General features: G+C 39.5%; 2 protein-coding genes across 7 annotated transcripts; one reads left to right on the forward strand and one right to left on the reverse strand.

The window, feature by feature from the left end:
• The first annotated feature begins 332 nt into the window (after positions 1 to 332).
• On the forward strand, positions 333 to 7,621 carry ube3a (ubiquitin protein ligase E3A). Of its 2 annotated transcripts, none has more exons than XM_044361917.1 (11): positions 333 to 585; positions 1,878 to 1,924; positions 2,249 to 2,550; positions 2,642 to 3,852; positions 3,955 to 4,099; positions 4,778 to 4,983; positions 5,200 to 5,364; positions 5,624 to 5,779; positions 5,869 to 5,942; positions 6,096 to 6,239; positions 6,508 to 7,621. In XM_044361917.1, coding segments are annotated over exons 2-11 (2,526 nt in total). In that variant the 5' UTR covers positions 333 to 585; positions 1,878 to 1,922; the 3' UTR covers positions 6,629 to 7,621. The 2 variants fall into 2 exon arrangements, with proteins under 2 accessions (XP_044217852.1, XP_044217853.1); XM_044361918.1 differs by having other exon boundaries at positions 2,445 to 2,550.
• Positions 7,622 to 7,954: 333 nt separating this feature from the next.
• Positions 7,955 to 14,584, reverse strand: cnga3a (cyclic nucleotide gated channel subunit alpha 3a). Of its 5 annotated transcripts, none has more exons than XM_044360513.1 (9): positions 14,388 to 14,584; positions 12,180 to 12,305; positions 11,639 to 11,728; positions 11,363 to 11,491; positions 11,026 to 11,085; positions 10,355 to 10,543; positions 10,109 to 10,210; positions 9,915 to 10,021; positions 7,955 to 9,794 (listed from the first exon to the last, which is right to left on the reverse strand). In XM_044360513.1, exons 2-9 carry the CDS (start codon positions 12,278 to 12,280, stop codon positions 8,398 to 8,400), a joined length of 2,175 nt encoding a protein of 724 aa, XP_044216448.1. In that variant the 5' UTR covers positions 12,281 to 12,305; positions 14,388 to 14,584; the 3' UTR covers positions 7,955 to 8,397. The 5 variants fall into 5 exon arrangements, with proteins under 5 accessions (XP_044216448.1, XP_044216447.1, XP_044216449.1 ...); XM_044360512.1 differs by having other exon boundaries at positions 11,363 to 11,536; XM_044360514.1 differs by lacking the exon at positions 11,026 to 11,085 and having other exon boundaries at positions 11,363 to 11,536.
• Positions 14,585 to 17,380: the final 2,796 nt, after the last annotated feature.

The following is a 17,380-nucleotide window of genomic DNA, read 5'->3' on the forward strand; positions in this document are numbered from 1 at the left end:
TGTGCAAATAAACCTTTCTTTAACTTTACACTGATACACTACAGAACTGATCTGAATGTATAGATGTATAGGTGCTTATAAAACATTAGTCTATCATAAGTGAGCTTAAACTTAAACCTGCCTGTTTAAATCACATAAGTTTATTATATTTATTAAATGCATGATGAAAACATGTGGACTAGAGAATGAACTCTGCAGTCTTTATCTGTGCTTTATGGGAATATTTTTTATGTGTTTCTGTGGGTCGTGGAGCGGGGAGGAAGGGGGAGAAGGAGGAGGAGGAGGAGGGGGGAGGTGGGCATGATGTTTAACAGCCTCGCGCTGCATGCCGGGATACATCGCTCTTGTTTACAAGATGGTAGAGGAGGTTATTTTGCTCTGACTTGCAAACAAAAAGTATAACGACTTCCTAACGCTGTCACACTTCAGCCTTACTTACGTGCGTTGCAGCAAAGTCAAGTTGTTTAAAACGGAGCGACGGAAAGTTGTCCGGACTGCATGACGCTGCTGCAGCTCTCTGACTGACTGACTGAAGAGTTTTTGCACTGTCACTGACAGACACAGACAGGACTGTTCAAATCACAGGTTGGTACATGAAGCTGGCGGACACATGGCATGACACTGGATTTAACATTGGAATGAAACACCTCTCTAACCAGTAAAAACAGCTGTTTGGCAGCTCAAATTGTTATCATACCAGTAATTAATGTAATTTAACAAGGCTTAAAATATTGCAAAGTAAGAATGCTTTTTTGTTTTGTTGTTTGTTGTCAGCTGTGGCTAAATATTCAACAGCACAACATGAGCTGAATTTTCAAGCCTTTAATTCCAACATCAGACCAAACTTCAACATTTCTGGAAGTGCACCTTCACTGATTTAGTTTCCCTGTTGTTTCCACATTTTTATCTTCAGCTGACTGTAATTTCTATAACCAGTGTTCATTAAAAATCTGTATAATGTTCCTCCAGCACTACTGACCCTCTGCAAATGAACACAGACATGAAGGAGGATTTCTTCAAATCTAGGGCTCAATAAAGACCAAATAAACTGGACTGGGAAGATATATTAACTAGGACTGCAACAATAAGTAAATTAGTTGAAATTAATCAGCGACTATTTTGATAATCAATTAATTGTTTTAGTCGTGTAGTCGTGTTTGTTGTTTTCAACGGCTCAAATGTGACGATTTAATGCTTTTCTTTCTTTCTTTTCTGTCATACATGATAGTAAACTGAATTAGACATTCAGTTTATGTCCAATGTGGTTTTGGACTGTTGGTTGGACAAAACAAGACATGGAGATGTCACTTTTTACTCTGGGAAATTTTATTGGGGATTTTTCATTATCTTCTGACATTTTATAAAAGAAATTAATCAGCAGATTAATTGAATCAGATGAAAATAATTGTTAGTTGCAGCCCTAATATTGACTTATATGTTGGCTGGTGCATAATAAGAAATTTATATACTGAAATGCCAAATATATGTTCGGAGTAATTTAGAAACAGTGACGTCAAGTCCATATCTTGGTATCAGTTCTGTAAAAAACACATTTTTTAAAATCAAAAATTATGTATTAATGTAAAAAGAACAGAAAGAAAACTGTCCAATATATTAATATATCTGCCAGGGTATACCTGATACATATTACTACTACATAGTACTACATTACTGACATGTGACAACCATTTTTCTGAATATGATTAATAGTTTATGGCAAATGAGCTAAAAACTGGCTTTGGAAACGTCGTATATAACAGAGACCCTAATATCATGATCATGACTAAGTGCAAAGGGGTGGTCTTTTTTCATGGTAAGCCACACATTTACAGATAATAATATCTTTAATTGGCTTTATTGCTATACTTTTCTTTCAGAGGACTGTCCACCGGGCCTGCAGGAGGGAATCTTAATCCAGCCGAATGTAAGTCACTTTATGTGGACTTGCACTCATCTAGTTAAACTAGCAACACTAATGTACATGCACTTAGTTAAACTAATATGTCTTTCTTCAGAGTTGCACCCGTGTTTTTTATGTTTCACATCTATGTGTCATTATGTACTAGCCTTTTAAAATAAGAACATGTGTAATAATGCTTGTTCAATGTTAAGTCCTGTACAGTATTGAGGTACATTGCTTGTATTGTATTTTATTATTTGCATTGCAAGTATGTGTTTATGCTTTCAGTTCTAACCAGAGATGACGCTGAATCATGAGTCTGACCTCCTGTTTAAATGTCTTGCGCAGGAACAGAACGACAGCAAAGCATCTAATTGAGCGCTACTTTCGGCAGTTAACTGAAGGCTGTGGAAATGGCAACTGCACGAATGAGTTTTGCGCATCATGCTGTGATTTTCAACCTTTGGATAACAATTCAGCTGCCGTCAAAGCGCTTGAGCTGTTTAAGATTAATGCCAAACTCTGTGATCCTCACCCCTCCAAGAGAGAATCGGACACTCTGCATCCAGACTCCGGCGCCAACGGAAACGCACTGCTGGACGATACGATGAGCAAAACGGATCTCAGTCCCACCAAAGAGGACTTCTCAGGTACTGTAGAACTGACTCTGACTCTTATGGACACTGATGTTGAAGTGTTTCACTTTGTTAATTCAGTTTTTATTTTGCTGTTTTGGTCCAGATGTTCATTACCTCACAGAGAACACTGTTTGTATGATCCTGAGTTCCTGCAAGGAGAAAGGGGACTACTCTGCGCTCATCCGCGTCATTGGCAGGGTTTTCTCAAACACAGACGCCCTGGTGAAGAGTTTTAGGAAGGATAAACCCAACACTACCAAAAACCTTGACTCTTGTAAACCGGCAGACGTCAACAAGCGTGAAAAGAAGAGTGAGCGAACCTCAGAGAAGATGGGTGCTTCCTCTGCGGCTGCTTTACCAGATGAGGCTCCTAATGAAGTGTCCGACCCTTGTGAGGTCACAGTTGACATTGACGCTGTGAGGAGAGTCTATGACAGACTTTTAAGCATCGACCAGGTTGATGCAGCTCTTGTGAACGCACTAGTTTGCCTTACTCCGAATACAGAACTTGACCTGGAATACCTTGATGTGTACGAGACAGACCCAGACTACTTGAATATCTTCATCATCGTGATGGAGAACAGTAACCTTCACAGCCCCGAATACCTTGAATTTGCGTTGCCGCAGTTCTGCAAGGCGATGAGTAAGTTGCCAGTGCCTGCGCTCGCCAGACTGTCAAAGCTGTGGTCCCAGTATGGTCTACCACACATCCGCCGTATGATGGAGACCTTCCAGCAGCTCATCACTTTCACAGTCGTCAGCAACGAATATGATGCTGAAAATCTGGTGAATGATGACGAGACTGTGGTGGCTGCTACCAAGTGTTTAAAAGTTGTCTTCTATGCAAGCATCTTGGGTGGTGATGTGGATGTCGAGCAAAACGAAGACGACGATGAAGACTCAGACTCAGACGAGCTCACACTGCACGAGCTTCTAGGCGAGGAGCGGCTCTATAAGAAGGGTCCTCGGGTTGATCCCCTGGAGAAAGAACTGGGCGTCAGACCCTTAGATAGCAGGAAGCCCCTCATCCCCTTTGAGGATTTTATCAACGAATCTCTGAATGACGTGGTGGAGATGGACAAGGATTTCACCTTCTTCAAGGTTGATGCAGAAACCAAGTTTTCTTTCCAGAGCTGCCCCTTCATCCTGAACATCATCACCAAGAACCAAGGGCTGTACTATGACAACAGGATCAGGATGTACAGCGAGAGACGCCTCACGGCCCTCTACAGCATGGTGCAGGGCCAGCAGCCCAACCCCTATCTCAAACTAAAAGTACGCAGAGATCACATAATCGACGACGCCCTCGTCAGAGTGAGTAACAGCTTGATATGTCGGTGCTCCATTTAGATAGGATGTCAAATTGAGGCTCAGTCCTGCTGTTTGGCAATTCATTTGAATCCCTCTGTGTTTCAGCTGGAGATGATCTCTATGGAGAACCCATCTGACCTGAAGAAACAGCTGTTTGTTGAGTTTGAGGGGGAGCAAGGAGTAGATGAGGGAGGGGTTTCAAAGGAGTTCTTTCAGTTGGTCCTGGAGGAAATTTTCAATCCTGACATAGGTGAGACAAGAAATCACAATCTTACCGTGCTTATATATTCATCCCATGCATCCCTCTAGTGGTATCATATTTAAGGAATAGTTCATTTTCAGTTTTGGAAAATTTGCTTCTTAGCTTTCTTACTTGAGTTACCATTCTCATATGTGTATGCTAAATATAGAGCTACAGCCATGAAATGGATAGCGTAGCTTAACATAAAGACTGGTTACATGGAAACATGGCTACCATGTTCATGGGGGAAAAAAACATGCACCTCTACAGCTCACAAATTAACACATCTTACCTTGTTTGTTAAAATCTTACAAAAACCAGTGTATAAAAGACATGTTGCAGTGTTGTGGGGGGTTATGACTCCAGGAAGTCACTGCTTCTGGCCAAGAAATAGCTCAAATAACCTCTCGTTTAACCACAACTCATCAGTTTACATTACATTACAATTTTTGTCAAAAATTAAACAAACAAGACATAACATGCTAATTACTGAGCCTTTTGGAGGTGTTTTTTTCTCTCTGAACAGAGCCAGGCTTGCTGTTTCCTGTTGCTGGCTTTATATTTAGCACATATTTAGAGACATGAAAATGGTGTCAATCTTCTTAGCTCTACCTCTATGTAACCATTCCTTTAAGTATTTTATTTTTCTTTCTGTTTGTGTTTCTCTCTCTTTCACCTTCTGAACAGGAATGTTCACCTATGATGACGACACAAAACTGTTCTGGTTTAATGCGTCCTCACTGGAGAATGAAGCACAGTACACTCTCATTGGAATCGTTCTGGGGCTTGCCATTTACAACAACTGCATTCTGGATGTGCATTTCCCAATGGTTGTCTACAGGAAACTCATGGGCAAGAAAGGGACCTACTTGGACCTGTCAGATTCACATCCAGTACAGTAACTTTCCCCAAAGTTAATGCACAGTGAAAGACAATGCATCAGTTTGACAGACATCTGTGATGTGCATGGTGTTATAATACTGTATTTTACAGGTAAAATCAGCAAAATAATGTAGCAGTTTTCAGAGTTGCTGGAAAGAAACCATAAACATAAAACTAACTGTTTTATTGCTATAGCAGTTAAACGGCTGTTGTTTCTCCTATTGCAGGTTCTCTACCAGAGTCTGAAGGAGTTACTCGAACATACTGGCAATGTGGAGAAAGACATGATGCTCACCTTCCAGATATCACACACAGACCTTTTTGGAAATCCAGTCTTACATGACTTGAAGGAGAAAGGAGACCAGATCCCTGTTACTAAGGAGAATAGACAGGTGAAATGTCTAAAAAAACATAATTTTCAAAAGCACAACGGTGCTCTTTTAAAGGATGATCATGTTTTTTTACAGTTAAAGAGCTGCAGTAAGTCTATCATGTTAGTGGAGGGACATTAATTTGCAGTTGGTACACCAGACAGGAGCTTGATATCATAATTGTAATTTTCTTCACCACATTTCATTAAAAAGTTATTAAGTTATTTTACTGCAGTTATGACAGAAATGTTTTTTTGCTGTTTCTATCTGTAATTCACAGGAGTTTGTGGATCTGTATGTAGAGTACATACTGAACAAGAGTGTGGACAGACAGTTCAGAGCCTTCAAAAAAGGTTTCCTGATGGTCACGAATGAGTCCCCAATGAAATATTTGTTCAGACCTGAAGAAGTAGAGCTTCTTATCTGTGGAAGCAGGGTGAGGAAACAAACCAGAGGTTTGATATTTGTTGCTCTATTGCGGCCAGTGTTTGATTACTTAGAGTTTCATCTTTTATGATTTCACAGAAACTTGACTTTGAAGCACTTGAAAAGACAACAGAATATGACGGCGGTTATAGCAAAGACAGTCAAATTATCAAGTAAGTCTGATTTTTTTTTTTTTAACCATCCAGAGCACACTAGTTTAATTATAATGTGAAAGCATGTTATAACCAGCAGGACCTAATACAAAATTGACAGATTTTATTATTCTGGTCATTGTTGTTTAAAAATTTCTTTTGTTTTCTGTGCAGAGATTTCTGGGAAACGATTCACTCATTTGGAGAGGAGCAGAAGAGGTTATTTCTTCAATTTACCACAGGCACAGACAGAGCACCAGTTGGCGGGCTCGGCAAATTAAAAATGATCATCACCAAAAATGGCTCTGACTCAGACAGGTACAGTACAGCCAGCTTTTCTGTTCGGTTTTATTTAGATATCTTCAGCCACACAAGCCCTTTTGTCCCTATTTTATCATCCAACATACGTGAAAATATGACTGCAACTGATGATTTGTTACTTCTTTGTTATGTGTGCTTATGTGAGTAAAGATTCAGAACATTCTGCTGATGCTTAAACGCATACTATAAGCTTTTCTCAGTTCAGATCTGTCTCATTTTTAGAGCCAAGCCAGGCGCTGCTCTTACTTTCCATCCTTTCTTGCAGGCTACCAACCTCGCACACCTGCTTCAATGCGCTGCTGCTTCCAGAGTACTCCTCCAAGGAAAAACTGAGAGAAAGACTCCTCAAGGCCATCACTTATGCCAAAGGATTTGGGATGCTGTGACCGATCCACAAAGAAAGTTTTCTGACTGCATTTAATTTTTTTTTTTTTTTTATTTCAACAAAAAAAGGGAGTATCACAAATATACTGAGGGAAATGCCATAAAACAAAATGCTGCAATAACCCTGTGCCTAACCAACCTCTACCAGTCAAACTCCGCTGTCGGCCTTTCACTCTGAGGCCTTGTTTCCTTTGAGAGTCGGTTTCATATACATTAGGTTTCCCAAAGAGTTTAACAAGGCACTTAAATAATTTATTTTTTTCACGTGTGTTTTGTTTTTGAGTAAACATGAAGAGTATTTGATTTGTGAAACTGTGAAAGTGCACTTACACACAAGATATAAGTGAATGTCAGCACATATATTTATTGATTTTGTTTGACTTTTGTCTTGTATTTCAGTTCTTCATAATGTAGTAGTATTCAGTCTTCAGGCTCTCTTCACACACGTCACTGTACTGGGTGCAATGGTGCTTCTAGGGTACAACAGTCATTGTATATTGAGGTGAACCCCTGTATATTACTGCTGATCCAGATCTCCTTATTGACAAGCTTATATTATTACTACACAACAATTTTCCTGTCAGTGTGACAAACTCACCACTAACTAACCTGAAGGTTATTTTAAAGTGTTTCTGTGTTGCACCTCTTGTATTACGTTTATAATGAATATTGTACTTTGTGTTGTGAAACAGTAAATCTGACCAGATGGTGTGGTTTCAATAGCTTGCAGGGTTTCAAAGTACTGACTGGTCAGTCCAGACTGTCACATCCTGAAAAAAGTGTTTCTCTTCTCTGGGTTTGTTTGCTATGAAGTGTCACTGATTACACATTTGTAAGTGCGTCGCCAAAATGTGCAATGCCTGTATACAAAAGAGTCACATCAAATGTTTTATTTGGCCAAATATCTCAGGTACATAAAGAATATGCAGATAATGTGAAACTCTAATGTAAAGTAACTATTATGCAAAGCGAATAAAGGTGAAATGATCTATAAACTTGGTTTTAAAGATGCATTGAAGGAACTCCCACTAAACGCGTATGATATAGATAACTTAAAGCTGCTGTAATCCAAATTTTTTACACTAACAATGGGTCACATGACTACTTGTACGTGAAAGGTACTGCTCTTCATCACCCAACTCTGCAGTTCCTCAAAGCTCTACAGAGATTTATAGCATCTTTCAACTCATTGTTTTCGTTTTCCGGCCCACAACTCAAAGACTCAGACAATTAATCAAAAAATATGTGCCATAATGTTCACACTACTACAGAAAAGATCTTTTTCTTTTATCTACAAAATGACAAATTAGACAAATACAGTGTTTGTTATATGAACATTTTAATGTTTATTCACATATAACTTTGCAGATTTATAGGTCACATTCATTTGTACATTTATATTTACAGTATCAAATGGATATTCAGTTGTAATGTGTGTGAGTTGTAGTTTATACTCTACAGATGGATCAAGTTATTTTCTGGGAAAAAAATCATTCCTCATTACTCTAAGGCTATGAAAAGCCTTTTTTTTTTTTTTGCATACACGAGAGCTTCTGATCAACATACTCAGTTTCATGACAATATCAAAGGGAAAGCCAATCATAGCATACACATAAATATATATTTCCTGCATGCACTGTACACAGTTTGACACAGGATGATGATAGACGTGTATAAATAGATATAAACATGGGCCTTTAAAAATTGTCATTTTACTATTCTAAATGAAAAATCCCTTCATTTCCTGTAAAGTCCTTGGGTATGTCTCATATTACTGCACTTTTTTGTCCTTGTCGGCCACCACTTCAGATAGGTCCTCTGGCTTCATGGATTTCACTTTGTTCTCCATCTCAGTGACCCTCTGCTTCATCTTTGCCTGGTTGGAGGTGAACTGTGCCATGAGCTGGGCAAACTTGGTCTGCATGACATCCAGGTTGCCCTGCAGTTTGAAAATCTTCTCTTCCAGGTCTTTTGGATCGGCACCGGCGTTAGCGACCGCTTCATCAATCAGATTGTCTTTCATCAGGATGGCTTTCCCTTTCTCCTCTAGAGCCTTCTTTGCATCTGGATACTCAGTGAGCGCTTCCATCAAGTCGTCTTTGGACAGGGCAAAGAGATCAGAGTAACCTACACTTCTGATGTTGGCGGTTCTCCTGTTGCCTGCCTTACTGCCCTTGATGCCCAATATACTGATTTCCCCAAAGTATGCACCATCACTGAGCACTACAAACTGAGTGACTCCGTCATCGGCCACCACAGCTAGCTTCCCCTCCTTGATGATGTACATCTCCCTGCCAATATCCCCCTTCTTACAGATGTAATCTCCAGGACTGAATACTTGTGGCTGCAGCTTGAGCACTAATTCAATCAGCAAACCAGCTTCACAATCCTGGAAAATACGCACTTTTTTCAGTGTGTCCAGATGCACGTTGATGGCAATCTCAGCTTTGAGCTTATCTGGTAGGTTCTTTAAAACCTCTTTCTCATCACAGGTCTTCTTCTCCGTCCACAGGTAGTCGAACCACTTGATGACCCTGGCCTCCAGGTCTTTGGTGACCTTTCGAAACTGCATGTACTGCTTTATGGAGTCGATCTTTGCCTGGAACTCAGCACGAGAGGCGTTCATGTTGGAGATCATGGCACCGACATTACCAACGATACTAGCGAAGATCAGCACACCAGTGAGGAAATCGGCAATGACAAAGAGGTATTCAACATCCTTAACCGGTGGAGGTGTCTCTCCGATGGTGGTGAGGGTCAGCGTGGACCAGTACAGGGAGTAGATGTACTTTCTGGCCAAGCGGCCATGCTCTGGGTGGCTGATATTGGGATACACCCAAGTGTCCGATCCAAAACCAATGGTTTTTGAAATGGCAAAGAACACACAAGCGTTCCAATGGATAATAATGAGGATATAAAGTACGAGATTGCTGATTCGAAACATGTTCGGGAAGCTGGTTCTGGTTTCTGTCCGCTCGAAAAACTCAAAAAGCCTTGGCATTTTACAAAGACGGTTAAATCTGTACTCCGGGTTGTTGTATCCGAATTTCAGGAACAGTAGATCAGTGGGTATCATTGAAATCATATCGTACTTGAACTGAGATGTTGTTTTGTATTTACTTCTCAGTTTCTTGCCATCTTTAACCAGCAGGCCTTGTTCCAAGTAACCTGAGGAACAAACAGAAAATTAGCAGCCAAAACTACAGAGGAAACAAAATGGTTAAAATAATTCTACATACAAATTCTGTCTTAATAATATCTTCAAATAAACATTTTCAAGAATCTGACCTGTCCTGGATCTGACAAATGTGTCTGCGTAGTAGATGAAGTCTGAGGTGTAATCCAAGAATATCCAGAGTTTTGTATATGTCTCCTGGAGTTCATTAAAACAGGCTCTAGAAGACAAGACGGAGATGTTTTAAATTTTGTGAACATCCCACTGAGTGAGGAATAAGTTGTGAAGCCTGTGATGTAGACATTACCTTGTTACAATCATCATCAGGTTGTAAAATACTGGGCCAGCAATGATGGTCAGCCATCTGTAATACTGGTCTGCAGCTGGATCCATAATCCAGATTTCTTTCCTAAAAACAACTCAACGTTAATGATTTTGTTGCAAGATTTTATGGATTTTTTTCAACATCAGTGTGAAACAGACAGACATGTTTGTTTTCTGTAATTAACTTTCCATGTCCCACTAGACTCATTGTATCTAATAGAGTACTTACGGGGGCTCCTCTTTCTTTTTATCATCTTTCTTATCATCCTTCTTATCATCTTTCTTCTCGTCCTTTTTCTCATCCTTCTTCTCATCCTTCTTCTCCTCTTCCTTCTTGTCCCCGTCTTTCTTCTCGTCTTTTTTCTCTTCCTCTTTTTTCTCATCTTTTTTAATCTCGTCTTTCTTGTCCTCTTTTTTGCTATGGATCATAAGTTTAGTTTTTATGTTGGTGAAAAAAGGGACAGAGATGGTCTATGAGGGATTGTCGGGAGGCTACTAGACTACATGGGGGGAGGTCCAGTGGAGATCTCACATTTGTCCAGCAGATGGCACTAAAACACAGCTGATTTTCATGTCTCCTTTCAATATTTACTACTTGAAAACTTTTATTTGCTAAAGAAAAAGTTCTTCACTATCAGTCCTGAAGTCTAAATCAGGACAACTTACACAAAGACTTGCAACAAAACATTCCCACAAGCAATCAAAGGGACTGAGGAGGTGTTAAGGAGATACTAAAGAGGAATTGAGCATGGGAAACATGTTTCTATGCTATTAGCTATGCTATTGAGTGTAGAATATACCACAGTTGCACCTGACATCCAGCATGATCCATGACTTATTTTTCTAAAAATCTACTTCTATTTTTGTTCTAATTTCTGACACAGATACACATACACTTACTCGTCTGTGTTGTTGCAGTTATTCATGTTGTAAGCAGCTAGCGGCCACTTACTGGCATGACTTTGGAAAGAAATGAAGGACAACGTTTTTGCACAGCAAACCCTCACAGTGTCTCACAGTGATTGGCTTTTTAACATGCTTTTCTAGTTCCATTCAGCCCAGTTTGGTTCATTAAAGGTTTGAGCCAGTTGTTACTCATGTCATGTAGCTTCATCGTTTGGTTTATCGAGTTGAAAAATTGCAAAGACAACCTGAAAGACTGTCTTTGTGAGTGCAGACAATTTAGCCTTTTACGCACTGACTATCATCAGTGCTGCTACATGTGTACAGTACTTACTTTCTCTTGCGGAGTGCATCATTGTGACCCACAGACTGGGCATTGCTCTCTCGACTGGAGATGTCTTTGAGCTCAGGGCCTCTGAAACGCTCAAGGAAAGAGTCATGCCTCTCTGCTTCGGGGTTCATTCTGTGAGACGCCCAATTCCGCAGCATGAAGAAGAAGTAAGAGAGCCTAGAGGGTCAGCAGGAGGTAAAAGAAGTACAGAGTGACACCCATCTAGGCTAGGAGTAGACTGATTCAGAATACATAGATATCCGCTAAGATCTGTTTTACCTGGCCATTGCCCCAGCACCTGTGAATGAATCTCTGTGGGACCCTGAGGTCAGCGCTCTTTCACAGTTGTCTTCACAAAGAGAGTGAGCTCTGGGAGACAGCAGGTGGGGAAAAAATTGTGACATTGACAAGATCGTGTTGGGAAAAAATAATCAGTGCAAATTCTACCAGAAGCTACCAAGTGACTAGAGTGACTGCTTGATAGAGTGTATTGCAAAAAGCATTGATATGGTAGAGAGGTGTTCAGTCTAGCACCTGAAATCAAAACCTTAAAAGCAGTACATGATTAAAGGTGCACTATGTACGATTTGGCCATAATTTTAGTTTTGACATTATGTCAAAGACATCTATGTATTGTGTTGTAGAGATATCTACTGAAGTTAGCATGCTAACCAGCTGGCCACTTTGTACCTCAATGGACTGTGATTTCTGGTGATATGCTGCCCACTATTTGTTTGGTGCACGTGGCCAAATCTTTCATAGTACACCTTTAATGTTTTAACATTACTTGAATCTTAAGAATTTTGTGGTGATATCAGACCTGCTGTCCCCATTCTCAATGACGGCAAGCTCATCATCAGGCGTGTCGCTGGACAACCGCTGTCTGGGTGAAAAGGATTTTTCGATGCCGATTTTCGCCATGTTGTCGTGTTTGGCCTTTGCTGGCCTGGAGCACAAAGGTACAGAGAAACACACAGCGTAAGAGACTGCCATGTTGTGGCAAGAACATCAGATGAGGCCAGAAATCTCACATGAAAACACAGCCTAGTGTCAAACTAAGCATATGTACGTGCTTTGTTATGCTTTTTAGAGACCAGTGACATACTTGGAAAATGACTGCAAAACACACATGTATGCTGCCTTTAATCACTGCTCATTATTCCCATAAAACTCCCCAAATATCACTTGTGAGAGACATGTTGTTGATGTGTTTACTGAACACTACTCTTCACTCTCTGTCAGAGAGTAGCACCTAAAAATACATCCTCATTATGTCCTTAACACTAAACAGGATCAGTGCCCTCTCTCTGTGAACGGTCTGTGATCTCTGGTAATAGCACTCTGTGATCAGCTGGTTTTTAAAATAACTAAGCTATGGCTTATGGTTAGAGTGGAGTTGCTATGTTCAGTCATGTATACAACAGGTTAAGTCTATTAGGGCACCACTTAAAGAACAGGTTCAATTGTACGTGGCTGAGGACAGTAACTCTATTCACTTCAAGGTACAGTCTGAAGAAACAGTCCAATCAGCCTTACCATATGATCCTGTAAAGTCTCCAGGAATTACATTTACAAAAATGTTATGTTCTGATATAGTTCATCCTTTGGGAATTTCCTACCAAATTAAGATTCTAAAAGGGTCACAGTTTTAATGGGTTTTTTGCCTGAAATAATATATTTATAATATATGTATATATATATATTTGTTTGTTCAGCAATTTGCTGGTAAATAATGACTCACGGATCTCTGGGGAACACCAATGTTTGTAACACGTGCAGACATGTAGATTAGTACTAATACCAAGGAGTTAACCAACCCCCACCAAATTAAATCACACTGACAGAATCATCCTGAAGCTGTGTGCTTGAAGGATGACTAAAGGTAAACCCAACGCTGCTTCTGTACACTAAACATGAGTTACATCATCATCATCATCATCTCTGAACCACACTGTAGTTTTGTTCATCCAGAGAATCCATATTTACAATGAACACCTTGGAGAGAAAAACATATTAAGGTTTTTGGTTCAATTATACCACAAATTCATAAAAATACCTTTATAATATGTTCATTTATCCAGTGACTATTTACAGGAACTGAATTTACTGATGCACAAAACCTGAGCCTGACTAACATCTGATATTTGAATCTGATCCCAAAATTTGCAAAATAACAGCTTCTGAATTATCTGCCAATGCTGAAAATTTCTTGAACATTTTTAAAATATACTGATGTAACAATGCTCTCTAGTCGGTGTATAAAGGTGTATAATGGTGTATAATGAACTGCTCTTTAAAATCAGAACCATAGTTTACATTATTGCTGGTTTTGTTCCTGGAGATTAGATGTCCTGCTGCACACAGGTGTCAAGACCCACTAAGAGGCTTGAGACTTGTGGTGAGGTTGTGCATCCATTAGCTTTATCTGGTTTTCTTTAAAGAAATAGCTCAATACGCTTATTAAAGCCAGTTACACATGTAAAATGATATGGTGATTTGATGCTGATTTTCAATAGACTGGTAGTTTCTCCATACAAATACACACATTTTAATAAGCCTTGGCTATATTCCTGCATGCACTGTGTAACTAACACATTATTTTTTGGATATTTGGCATCTGCTAAAGGTTTAAAATAACCTTATGAGTCACATTGAATTCCAGTATTTGATTATGCTTTATAATATGAGCATGCGTGTTTACATTTTTCTGTGTTGTCCCTGTAGCCAACCCTTTTAGCATTTTAGCTCAGTGATAAGTTGCCTCAACATCATACCCTGAGCAAAACATATAAAAGCCTTGACAGGTGTCAGTGGAATATTTGAGCATCTCCGATCATTCACCTGCTGCTGTGATAAACTGCATAGCATCTAAAACTCAAGAACGACAGAAACCGATTGATTAAATCTCTACATGAATATGTCAGGGAGGTTTTAGTGATACATATTTTTCTTTTAACCATTAGATCTGAAATTCAAACTATCTCGAAGTCTCTGATGGCAGAATAAACGCTGTTGGCTGATGACCCACCTGGATGAAGCTTCTCACAATGAGTTTTGCAAAACGATAAAACAAGTAGTTCCTCTCTGGTTGCTTCTGTATAAATCCATCTTCCAAACACAAATGTAATATTATCTCCAGCGAAATATTTCCGATCCCTTTTGTCCGCGCACAGCGTCACCAAAAAGTATCGTTACCGGCTGTCCATGATTGGCAGCAGCGGCTGAGCTGGATGAGAGAGGAGAGACTGAGCTGACAGGTCCCACATCAGACAAGGGGAGGAGTCCTGTCATCACTATCCCCAACTCACAGCACACACACACAAACATGACTGCAGAGATCATGAAATACATTTCATATCTACCAATCAAAAGGCAAAAATGAAAAATGTAGGGATGATAAATAATAACGGTGGCAAATAAACTCTAAAGTAAGCAAATAAAATTATATATGCTGTGTGTGCAGTTAAAAGCTAAATATTAATGAAACAGTTACAGCATATTAATTCAGTTGAGTTAAACTAATCCAAACTAATTATTTCAGAGAGACAATTTGAGTGAAAATGAAAAGTTTCTCATAAAGAAAATATCTTTTTCCCCCCATATTGTAAGTTCATCTTTACTTTATTAAAATATGCTTGTAACAACTGGTCAAAGTTGAGGCAACATATTTTTCTCTTTTACATCATACAAGTTCTCATATGACAGAAACAGACCTGTTGATCACCTGCTGTTGCACCAAGATTATATCTTAATATATGTCAGCATGAGATGTGACAGATGATGTATCCACCGTAATATAGCTTTTCAATGGCAGTATCAAATGGACACTAGTCACTTGAGCAATAATGTGAGTTAGGGCAGTCAGAGAAAAGCATCCTATACATGACAATGTTTCCCCTGTCACCATCAGCTCATTGTCACAGTGTGCCTCCCCCCACCCCCACCCCCCACCACCACCACCACCATAAAGGCGTAAGGTTAAAAGAGAAATCCCTTGGCAATATACGGAGCTGCGCTGCTAATCCCAGCTTAGACTTGAGTACCTATTTCAGCCACCTAATACCCCCTCATGGATGTGGTCTCTTGAAGCAAAGTGCCACTTTTGTAGAACATTTTCCCTTTTGTGTAAATATTGCCACAAATTCACAAACAATCAGACACCAGCTGCTCTGAGTTATACCTATGGTCATCAATTTGGCATGTGGTTTTTGACTTTCCTGTATTCACTGAGATATTTCAAGAATCTGGTCTAAAAATCAACTTTGTAATTCATATGTGGACAATTTTGCTGCAAACTCTGATGATGTTGTTTTTTTTGTGCATCTGTAGTCATCTCAAACTGGAGGGAATTAGCACCGTAATAGACTTTAGGATTGTCCTCACTGAGAGTGGGTTTAGGCAATCCATTAATAGAAACAGTGTACTGGATATACAGAAAAGGTGCTTATACAGTATACAGAGTCTCTGTGGACACTAACAGCCAAATTTCTATATGATTCTCCACATGTTGTTTCTCAATATGTGGAATTTACTTGAATTTACTCCTAAATTTACTTTGAATGCAACATGTTGAAGCTTGTAAGTGTCCTCTTAAGTAGGTGTTGGATAATTGCTGTGATCATAGTGAAACTGACACAAAAATCTGAATATATGACTTGGATCTTTTTCTTTTTGGGGAAAGTTCTGGAAATTATATTGTATTGTATTTATTGGGACAATACGGTTTTAAACATAAATGTTAACATATGATGTACTGCACCAGAGTTAGCTTTAAAACTAATTTTCATCTGCAGTCCCTTACAAATAAAAAATATAACAGCACAATAGCAAACAGTACAAAGCAAAAAACACACAGGACACAGTATACAAAATACAAAGCTACACACAGTAGCACATCACATACACCCACAATGTCAACTAGAAATTAATAATGTAAGCTTGTCAAATTAAAAGCAAGATTACTAGAGATTATATGAGAAGACCATCAGATGAAATTTAGATTCAGTGGTTACAGAGCTGAGTAGTTTTTAGCAGATGATATAAATGTCTATGTGAGAGTCTGGGCTACCTCAAATCAATTGCCATGGATGAAACATTATTTTTAGTGATGAAGTAGCATAAAGCTAATACTACTAATTTTTTGAGTGCCTAATTTTAACTGAATGCTGCTGTGGTGAAAAAAAATCAAGAAGCAGCCAACCAATCACTCTCCCCTTCTCCAAACCTCATTAGGTTTAGGATCGGCTCCAGGTGCATAGAGATCTATTGAAAGCCTCTTTACATGTCTGCCAGAAGGCACATGGTAATTACCGTATCCTAAACCCTGGCTTTCCCAGAGTGCACCATGACACAGTGCAACAATTGTGTCCTGCATGATGGCTTCCTCATGCATTTCCAAGTCAATCAGACTCTGCATCCCCTTCATTTGTAACCCTCATCCATTCAACAATGAGCTGCATCCAAACTGATGTGATGAGTCTCTAATCGGGACCGATCACCAGCTGGCAGCACGCTCGCTGTGAGCTCAACTTTAAATGCACAGAGTATAACGTGGAGTAAATGTAGTAAATTAATTAAGCACTGTGGCGTATGCCTGTATTCACCTGGTCTGTCTGCTTTTGTATACTCACTCTAGATCAAGTATGGACTTGATATTGTCATTGATCATGCAGAAGATGCAGAGCACCACGGGACAACAAGGCAAAGCTGTACAACGGGCATGAGGCCAGGATGTGGTCATGATCAGAGAGCAGGTGAACAACAACAGCGGACAGCAGGAAAGGAGAAGGGCTGGGTTTGTGTGCAGCGGCTGAAGTACCAAAACACACCACAGAATTAGCCTGATAAACAAAGTGTATTGCTGATTATTTGAATTACAATTCAAATATTTGAATAGCTGGAAAAAATCAAGATTTGGGCAGCAATTCAGAGGTTCATTACAGAATGAAAATGTGTGCTTTTTATGTTTTTAGGCATAGGCTCAGTCAAATCCCATCAGATTATGTATTTTCTCTGCAAAAT

The sequence above is a fragment of the Thunnus albacares genome, chromosome 9 (assembly GCF_914725855.1).
Source record: "Thunnus albacares chromosome 9, fThuAlb1.1, whole genome shotgun sequence".
Taxonomy (NCBI): Eukaryota; Metazoa; Chordata; class Actinopteri; order Scombriformes; family Scombridae; genus Thunnus; species Thunnus albacares.

What these genes read in the sequence shown, in the direction of transcription:
- ube3a (XM_044361917.1), top strand. An exon ending in TTCTTATCTGTGGAAGCAGG is followed by an intron (nt 5,780 to 5,868) that starts GTGAGGAAACAA and finishes ATGATTTCACAG; the next exon opens with AAACTTGACTTTGAAGCACT. An exon ending in AATGGCTCTGACTCAGACAG is followed by an intron (nt 6,240 to 6,507) that starts GTACAGTACAGC and finishes CCTTTCTTGCAG; the next exon opens with GCTACCAACCTCGCACACCT.
- cnga3a (XM_044360512.1), bottom strand. Translation starts at nt 12,280, where the DNA reads ATGGCGAAAATCGGCATCGAAAAATCCTTTTCACCCAGACAGCGGTTG. An exon ending in GGTGCTGGGGCAATGGCCAG is followed by an intron (nt 11,537 to 11,638) that starts GTAAAACAGATC and finishes CTGACCCTCTAG; the next exon opens with GCTCTCTTACTTCTTCTTCA. An exon ending in GATGCACTCCGCAAGAGAAA is followed by an intron (nt 11,086 to 11,362) that starts GTAAGTACTGTA and finishes TTCTTTCCAAAG; the next exon opens with TCATGCCAGTAAGTGGCCGC.